This window comes from Triticum urartu, chromosome 7A (genome assembly GCF_056163025.1).
Source record: "Triticum urartu cultivar PI428250 chromosome 7A, HENAU_Tu73, whole genome shotgun sequence".
In the NCBI taxonomy this organism is placed as follows: Eukaryota; Viridiplantae; Streptophyta; class Magnoliopsida; order Poales; family Poaceae; genus Triticum; species Triticum urartu.
This window is the reverse complement of record NC_141879.1, coordinates 99,620,345-99,630,105: the sequence shown is the minus strand read 5'-3', so window position 1 is coordinate 99,630,105 and position 9,761 is coordinate 99,620,345. Positions and strand designations below refer to the sequence as shown.

General features: G+C 53.0%; 1 protein-coding gene across 1 annotated transcript; it reads left to right on the top strand.

The window, feature by feature from the left end:
- Positions 1 to 8,865: 8,865 nt before the first annotated feature.
- On the top strand, positions 8,866 to 9,495 carry LOC147958234 (uncharacterized). The gene has a single exon (XM_087532004.1). The coding sequence runs from the start codon at positions 8,866 to 8,868 to the stop codon at positions 9,493 to 9,495; it is 630 nt and encodes a 209-aa protein (XP_087388130.1).
- Positions 9,496 to 9,761: the final 266 nt, after the last annotated feature.

The following is a 9,761-nucleotide window of genomic DNA, read 5'->3' as shown; positions in this document are numbered from 1 at the left end:
CGTTCGTGCGCCTGCGCAGGGGAGCGCGCGTGAGTGCCGAGCGTACGTGTGTGCGCCGAGTTACTACTAGGGATGGGGAGGAAGGAGAGAGTACCTGCTCGTCAGGCCATCTCCATCGCGACCCTAAAACATCCGGGTCTGTCCGTTTGAGTTTAAACGGACAAATAAAACAGCCTAACGCGCAACCCTTCTGTAAAAAGATGCCCGCTTTTGGTCCGTTTTGCCTCATCCCAAGCCCAAATTTGATTCGGCTTTGCGGTCGAGCGGACATCGAGCAGACGCTTTCTCGTCTGTCCCGTCCGCTCTTGTCCAGGCCTGGACCTATTTATCATCCACTCATCACTCCCACCGGTCTCTCTCTCTCCCTTTTTCTCTGTCTCTCTCTCCTCGTCACAGCAGCTACAGCAGCGGCGGCTCCTCGGCAAAACGCGGCAGGGCCGGTGCTGCTGGGGGCGCGGCACGGGCGCGTTGGCGTGCGTGGCCCCAGCGAGAGAGCGAGGTGCGGGCGAGCACGGGAGGCGGGGGCACGTGCTGGCAGGCGAGGCGGGCGCGCGTGGGGCGAGGCGGCCGACAGGCGAGGCGCGAGTGGGGCGAGGCGACCGGCGGCGAGGCGGGCGCGCGCGGGGCGGCTGGTGGTGAGCAACGCGTCCGCGGCCCCGCCGCGACGGGAACAGCGGAGGAGCGGCTAGGAGTGGGTGCGACGCGACAGGCGGGGCGGGGCGTAGGGCGCGAGGACGGGACCTGCAGCGCGGCTGCGAGTGCGTGGGCGAGGGCGAGCGTGGCGACGACTTTTGCGGCAGCTGCGGGCGCGGCCACGCGAGCCGCTCGCAGGCGCAGGCCGGGCGTGGCGAGCTCGGGCGCGGGAAGGGCCCGGGGCGAGCAGGGGGCGAGGCTAGGGCGTGGTGGACACGGGAGCACGGACGAGTGCGCGAGCGCGGGCGTGGCGTCAGGGCGAGGCAGGGCGGGCGGCGAGCGTGGCAAGGCAACGCAGGGCGAAGCGTGCGAGCCGCGGCCGTGCCAGGCGGTGGGCGAGCTGCGGGCGCGTGCAGCCTTGCTCGGCTGCTGCTGCCCAGCGGGCACGGCGGGCGTGCGCGCTTGCCGCTGCACTTCCACCCACGACGCGGCGCACGCGCTCCAGCTCGTGCAGCGGGGGCGGGGGCGGGGCCGCCGCGGGCGAGGGCAGGGCCACGAGCGGCTGGGTGGCCCCGTGGGGAGTGGTGGTCGGGGGAGCGGGACGGCGCGGGCGGGCGGGCTCAGCGAGCGCGCCGCGGCGACGAGATTCCAGAGGCGGTGGGGCGGACGTTTTGGGTCATTCTGCCGCGGTGGATGCCTCAAACATAAGCCGGACACGCATGCTCGTTCTCGTCCTCTTTACCATTTCAAACGGACGAAATCTAGACAAAACGAACGTCCGTTTGAGGTCCAACTGATTATTATGGTTTAAGTAACTCCCCACTGATTACCTTTTTATTTAGTTTTGTAGGAGCAGCTTACTCCGGTCTGGTTGCAACGCTCTTTGCCTATTTTTTTTGACAAGTATCTGCCTTTTTTAGGACAAGTTTATCTCGTTGCTTGCTGCTTCTGTGCTCATCTCAACAATCATCAAAATCAACATAAAGAGGTGACCCTACGAGCAGAGCTCGGTCATGAAAAATCTTTTAATTACACTACTCATTTCTCCGACCAACGCCCCTTCTACAAATATATTTTCTCCAAATCTTTTAGTTACACTACTCATTTCTCCGACCTACGCTCCATCTCTGTCTAATTTAAGTCCGTAAACTCTACTCAAATCAACTCAGCACAGTACTTAATCTGGCTAAACCTCTGTTCTGCTCCATATATCAATACCAAAATTGCTTTGATGAGTATTTAATTAAAGAGAAAAATATACTTTTCATCCCTTAATTCTTGGCGAAGTCTAGATTTGGTCCCTCAACTTCAAAACCAGACAACTTGCGCCCTTAACTACTGAAACCGGCCAAGATTCATCCCTGGTCACGGTTTTGACCGGTTTTGGTGCTGTCCCAACCCGGTTTTAACCGTGCCGACTCAAATTCGCATACCTTTTCCAAGTCCGTTTAATGTTTTCAAATTCGGGTATTTTTTTCAAATACGTGAACTTTTTAAAAATTTGTGTACTTTTCCAAATCTGCATACTTTTTCCAAGTTCACGTACTTTTTTTAAATCCACGTACTTCTTTAAAGTTCCTGTGGTTTTTTCTAAATTCATGTAATTTTTAAAAATTGACATACTTATTCCTATTCACGTATATTTTTTTGGGTTTGAAAATTTTATGTGAAATTGAAAACGTATGCGGATTTGAATATCTTCGTGAATTAGAAAAAAATGTGTGGATTTGAAAATTTATGTCAACTTGAAACAAGTATGTGAATTTCAAACAAAGTTCATGGATTGGAAAGGAACACGGATTTGAAAAAAATACACGAACTTTAAAAAGTATGCGGATTTGAAACAAGTACGCGAATTTTAAAAACAGATGGATTTGAAAAAAAAATACTTGGATTCGATAAAATTACACGAAGTTGAAAAAATACACTGATTTGAGAAAATTACGCAAATTAAAAAAATCATGGATTTGGAAAAGTACACAAATTTCAAAATAGTTCACAGATTTGAAAAAGGTATGTTTATTTTTGAAAAAATTGCACGACCTTGAAAAACTATGTGGATTCGAAAAGAGTATGTGAATTTTAAAAAGTTCACGGATATGAAAAAATTACGCGAATTTTAGTCGGCACCGGTCAAAACCGGGGTCAGTCAGCACCAAAACTGGTCAAAATCGAGACCAGGGACAAACCTTGTCCGGTTTCGTTAGTTGGGGGTGCAAGTTGTCCGGTTTCGGAGTTGAGGGACTAAATCTAAACTTCACCAAGAGTTGAGGGACGAAAAGCATACTTTTCTCTTAATTAAATATGGTGACAAAATGCTTTCATCATCTTTATTCGCCTCTTTTTTCTCTGTAATCGTCAGGAAAATTGGCATTCAGACTCGATACTGATTTCGTGTCTGTCAGGAAATCAAGTGCCGGATGACATTCAGCAACAACACGGTTTCGTTCTTAAGCATACAGAGTAAGCACACAACTCTCATTCGCCATGCTCGTTAATTGATGGATACCCTCTTGTGTGCTTTGGACTCTCATTCGCCATGTTCACTAATTGATGGACCACTGTGATGACAGCGCAGGAAAATTCCAAGCTCTGATGAACATGTGCCCTGGTAATTCTCCCTGAAAGATTTAGAGAATATTTGCCACACTTGGGCTTTTCCATTACATGTCAATATATAGACATATTTACAATCCTAACCATAAATGGAAGATCACAACAATATCGATACTCCTCAATTTAGGGGATTAGGAGATATGTCACGATACGTGACATATTAGTCTAACACTCCCCCGCAGTCACAACGGGAGGAGAGCGGACGTTGAGACTGGACCGAAAATCCAGAAACAACGGCGACGGGAGGCCCTTCGTCAAGATGTCGGTGAACTGGCGTGACGAGGGAACATGCAGCACACGGACCTGACCCATGGCAACACGATCGCGAACGAAGTGGAGATCGATCTCGATGTGTTTCGTACGCTGATGCTGGACGGGGTTCGTGGATATGTAGACGGCGCTGACGTTGTCGCAGAAGACGATCGTCGCAGGAGGAGATGGTCGATGAAGCTCCTAAAGAAGTTGCCGAAGCCAACTCGCCTCAGCCACGGCGTTAGCCACAGCGCGGTACTCGGCTTCAGCGCTCGAGCGCGAGACCGTGTGTTGTCGCTTGGAGGACCAAGAGACGAGATTATCTCCGAGGTAGACACAGAAGCCTGACGTGGAGCGCCGAGTGTCAGGGCAGCCGGCCCAGTCGGCGTCGGTGTAGGCAATCATGGAGTCTGGCGAAGTCGAGTAGAGCTGAAGGCCATGAGAGATCGTGCCCTTGACGTAGCGCAAGATGCGCTTGATGGCCGCGAGGTGCTGCTCACGCGGGTCGTGCATATGAAGACAAACCTACTGAACGGCGTACGCGATGTTGGGGCGCGTAAAGGTGATGTACTGGAGAGCTCCAGCAAGACTGCGGTACTCCGTGGGATCGGCCACGGAAGAGCCGGCAGTAGCGGTGAGCTTCGGCGAGGTGTCAACCGGTGTCGAGTCCGACTTGCAGGAAGTCTTGCCGGCCCTGTCTAGAATCTCCGCGGCGTACTTAGCTTGCGAAAGATGCATGCCAGAGGAGTCGCGGGTGACCGCGATGCCGAGGAAGTAGTGAAGGCTGCCCATGTCCGTCAGGGCGAACTCTGCTCGGAGAGAGGCCGTGATCCTGTCCAACAAGCGGGTCAAGGAGGCGGTGAGGACGATGTCGTCCACGTAGAGCAGGAGGAAGGCCGTGCCTTCCGCACACCAGAGAACGAACAACGAGGTGTCCGAGCGGGAGCACACGAAGCCGGTCGAAGTGATGAAAGTCGCGAAGCGCTGGTACCACGCACGGAGAGCCTGCTTGAGACCGTATAGAGAACGGTTCAGCCGACAGACGTGCTCGGGGCGAGTGGAGTCGATGAAGCCGGTGTGTTGACGACAGTAGACGACTTCAGCAAGAGTGCCATGTAGAAAGGCGTTCTTGACGTCGAGCTGACGAGTCTCCCAATTAAGAGAGAGCGCGATGGAGAGGATGACACGCACGGTGGCCGGTTTGACAACCGGGCTGAATGTCTTGTCGAGTCGACACTGGGCTCCTGAGAGAAACCCCGAAGCACCCAGCGAGCTTTGTAGCGATCGAGGAGCCATCGGGTTTGAGCTTGTGGCGAAAAACCCACTTGCCGGAGACGATGTTAGCATCCCGAGGAGGGGGCACAAGATCCCAAGTGTTGTTGCTGAGGAGAGCGCGGTACTCCGCAGTCATAGCATCGAGCCAGTTGGGATCCTTGAGAGCTGCACGGGCAGAGGTGGGGACCGGCGAGTACCTGCTGACAGATGAAACATGCAGGTTAAGCCGCTCGCGAGGGCCCTTGTGGATGCCGGAGGTGCTGCGTGTGCGATGAGTGGGTGGGGCGCCTGGTTCGGGAGGGGCGCCCGGTGAGGGAGGGGCGGGTGGTGAGGGTGGTGCGGGTGGTGATGGAGGGGTGGGTGGTGGGGTGGGTGGCGGGGTAGGGGCAGGAGTGGCGATCGGAAGAGGCGGGACAACTATGGATAGTGTGTCATCGTCGGCGAGGAAGTCGTATGTGGCTGCGGTGGTGGGCTGTAGGGAGGCAAATGGAAAGGTCATCTCATCGAAGATGACGTGACGGGAGATGATGATGCGGTGGGTAGTGAGGTCCATGCACCGATATCCCTTATGATGAGAGGAATAGCCCAAAAAAACGCAAGACTCGAACGCGGCGACAGTTTATGTGGCATGGTGGAGGCGGTATTGGGATAGCATAGGCAGCCGAAGACGCGTAGTGATGAGTAATCGGGATGGTTGCCGTGAAGGGCAAAGTATGGAGAGGGAGCCGCAATGGTTTTGGTGGGAAGACGGTTAAGAACGTGAGTGGCGGCGTGAAGTGCTTCGGCCCAAAAACGAGGAGGTAAGCTAGCCTGAAATAAGAGAGAACGCACAATGTCATTGACGGTGCGAATAATGCGTTCAGCTTTACCGTTTTGTTGGGATGTGTATGGGCAAGAAAAACGAATATGAATACCGTGCGTGGCAGCAAGAGAGTGGAGTTTGTTGTTGTCGAACTCACGACCATTGTCACATTGTATGGACACGAGAGCTAAGCCAAACTGAGTATGAGCGAATGCGCGAAAAGCGAAGAGCGAAGCGTAAGCATCAGATTTTTGGCGAAGTGGAACGGTCCATAGAAAATGTGTGAAATCATCAAGAATGACTAAAAAATATTTATTGCCAGAAACACTCAAGATTGGTGAAGTCCAAAGATCACAATGCACTAACTCGAATGGACGAGTGGTACGAGTAGTAGAAGCAGAAAAAGGCAAACGGACATGACGTCCTAGTTGACAAGCATGACATAAAGTGGAGTGATTTATTTGTCTAATACAAGGGAGGGAAATATGCTGCGAGAGGCGACGGTAAGCATCATGGCCGGGATGACCGAGACGACGGTGCCACACGTCGTGAGGGGCGGTGAGCGTGGCGAGGGCGCGAGGAGGCGGAGGGCATGTGAACATGTAGAGCTCCCCCGTACTATTGCACCGAAGGATCTCGCGCCGGGAATGAGGGTCCTTCACAGAGAAACCAAAGGGGTCAAAAGCGACGATGCGATGATTATCAGTAGTGAATTGACGAACGGAAATAAGATTTTTGATAATGCTAGGTGTTACTAGGACATGGCGTAAGTGAAAAGGTCTGTTAGGAAAAAGGGAGGGAAGGGAAGAATGACCGGATGTGGTGACGGGAACGGTGGAACCGTCGCCGACCACCACGTGACGATATATAGGATGAGGAGAAAGGGAGGATAAGATACCGACATCGGAGGAAAGGTGGGCGGTCGCGCCACTGTCCATGACCCACTCGGGAGCGGGCTGCTGCAACGTCATGTTGGTGAAGTGTTGGGCGAGAGCAGCGGTGTCCCATGATGGTGCCGGTGTTGGTGGTGCAGCGTAGGGCAGCGCGGCGCCGTATGGGACGGAGCCGTAACCGCCGTAGTAGGCGCCGGGAGCAGCCGGTGGAGCGGCCATGTAGGCGTGAGCGCAGGGGCCCGGAGCCCGTCCGAGGATGCCGCCGGTGTTGCCGCCAGTGTTGGCGGGGCGGGACTGCATGGGCCACATCTGGATGGCTCCTGTCCAAGGATTGAACGGAGTTGGCATGGGAGGAACGCCACCGCCGGACTTGTACCCCTTGTTCTTTCCCTTCCCCTTGCCATAGCCGGTGGCATGAGGATTGTGGACGGGAGCAGGAGCCCGCCATGGCTGGCCGCCGGCCGAACTGGAAGGAGCACCGCCGCCGCCTCCGGAGGACGAGCCGCCGCCGCTGGGAGGAGCGGGGACGGGTCCTTTGGCGGCATCAAAAGTAGAGGCCGAGGTGTTGTTGGAGCGCCGAGAGGCCTTCATCTCGTGGAGCAGCAGCATGTTGCGAAAGTTGAGGAAGGTAGGGAACGGCGTGAGGAGGGGGGCGATGTCGGCGACGCTGTCGAAGCGCTCATGGAGGCCCTTGATGACGTTGGTGACGAGCTCGGGATCGGAGACGGGCGCACTGACCTTGGCGAGGGCGTCAGCCGCCGTCTTCTGCAGGTGAAGGTACTCGGTGATGGACCGATCCTCCTGCTTGATGTTGTGGAACTCCTCGGCGAGATAAATCTCGCGGCTCTTTTGGTTGTCGTTGAAGAGCGCGACGACGGCGGTCCAGACCTTGTACACCATGGCGGTGGCGGGGTCGGTAGGCATGACGAGGTCGACGATGTCCATGGCCATGGAGCCATAGAGCCAGCGGAGCACAAGGACGTCGAGGCGGAGCCACGTTGGGTCGGTGGAGGGCGTCTCGGAGGTGAGGTGATCCTCGAGGGCATAGGTGGTGACGGCGATGTTGAAGAAGGTCCTCCACTTGGGGAAGACGGCGCTCTTGAACTCGAGGACGATGGGGACGAGAGAGCGGACGTTGGGGATGGCGGTTGCCTGCGCCCAAAGGGCGGCGTTGGGGTGAGGAGCAGCCGGCTCGGAGGGCGCCATGGGAGGGAGGTGGTGGCCGGCAGCGCGGGAGCAGGAGCCGGCAGCGCTAGGGTTGGATGAGCGGAAGCGAGAGGATTCTTAGGCTGATACCATGAAAGATTTAGAGAATATTTGCCACACTTGGGCTTTTCCATTACATGTCAATATATAGACAGATTTACAATCCTAACCATAAATGGGAGATCACAACAATATCGATACTCCTCGATTTAGGGGATTAGGAGATATGTCACGATACGTGACATATTAATCTAACACTCCCTACAAAATGAAATCGGGTTTATCATGTGCTAACAATATTCAGGTACATGTCTGAAAGCTATAAGTGTACCTGCAGGTTGGAATCTGTGAAAGCATCCACAAAATGAAGGAAGCATCCATAAAATGAAGGAAGCGATGCTCGTCAAGCTAAGTCGGAACTCCATCATCACGGCATGTGATGAGTGTCGTCTGAAAGTAGATGTAATAACCGTAACTGGATCATGCTGTGCCCATCGTCGCTTTCCCTATAGATTTTGTCTACATGTGTGCGTTAGTGCTGGCAGATATATGTCTGTTTTGTTCCATTGTCCGTTGGCTCTGAAGCCGATGTCCGTGTGCACAGGATACTGAAGTGGTAGTCTGACATGTGAGTACGTTTGTGCGTGTCGTTGTTGGGCATTGGTGTGGTGTGGTGTGGCTAAGAGGCCTCGATAAGAGGCGCGTGTCTGTGGGTGTCATCAGGTAAGGAAAAAAGCAAAGTCTTCCCCTGTCTCCTTCTCTGTTCGCACTTCGCAGTCCCCTTTCTTCTTCCTCTTCCCGCATAGCATGCAGCTTGAGTATTGTTACAGGAACAAAGCCAATGTCCTCGCGGGCAAAACTTGTGCTTATTTGAGGAGGAACAGTGCAATGGCTTGACACTGAGATACTTTGAAACTCTGGTATACTAAAGCTCCATGGTAAAACTGAAACGTGATTACAGGGGGTCAGAGTGTGGAGTTCACCAATTATCAGTAAGTTATTCGTTACAACTATGGTGATCCAGGGCATCTGCGGGCTGTGTGTGAGAAACCCAAAAAATGCTTCATTTGCAAAGCAAGTGCACATCAAGTGGAGAATTGCCCGGTTAGGAAGAGACCTCATCAAATGGCTAAGTATGTAGGTAGTGCTGCCCCTGGGCTAGGGTTCTACCATTTGGAGACCTCCGATATGGGGCAGAACTCGATCGGGATCTTGAAGAATTGTGGTGTGGTGTATGTGGAGTCTGGATCAATCACAAAGGAAGAACTGGCAAAGGAGTTTTCTGTCATCTATAAGACAAATTGGCCGTGGCAGATTAGAGTACTAGATGAGTGGTCCTTTCTAGTGAAGTTTCCTCCTCACATTTCTGTAGACCAGGTGGCTGGTTACCCCTGCTTTGGGATGACAGAGTCAGATGCAACAGTGAAAGTTGAGGCCTGGAAAGAGGAACTGGTGGAGATTGATAAATTGGAAGAAGTTTGGGTGGAGGTGAGAGGGCTGATGCCTAAATGGTGTGAGTGGGCTGTCATTGATCAGTGTGTTTCTTCCTTTGGCTTGCTAATACAGATGGACTGGCAAGGGATGCTGCAGAGTCTATTTAAGTGTGTTAGAGATAAAATTCAGTGTAGGAATCCAGCTAAAATCCCTACTGAAAGGCTGTTTGAAGTTGATGGAAAAATCTTTAAGGTCCAGATTGCTGTAGAAATGGTTTCCAAGGATGAGGGAGAGAATGAGAAAGAGAAGTTTGATTCTGATGAGGATAGGAGCAAAAGAAGCAATGGGGAGGAGAACATGCAGACTGATGGGGTGGGGATTTGAGTAATGGGGCTAATCAGAGTAAAGGAAATGGAAAAGGTAGTCAGGCAGATCATAAGGCAGCTACTGGGGGTAGTGGTCAGCATAGAAAGAGAGATATGATTGTGGTTGGAATTGTTGAGCAACAGGAGATGTAGAATTGTGATCTTGGCCTGGAAGGAAATGACATAATGACAGGCGCTGGGGAGGGAAAAGATACTACTACTTTTGTCTTTGCTGAAATGCAGTTGCTTAGGGACCTGGATGGGGAGATGGAAGAGTTTGCAGCT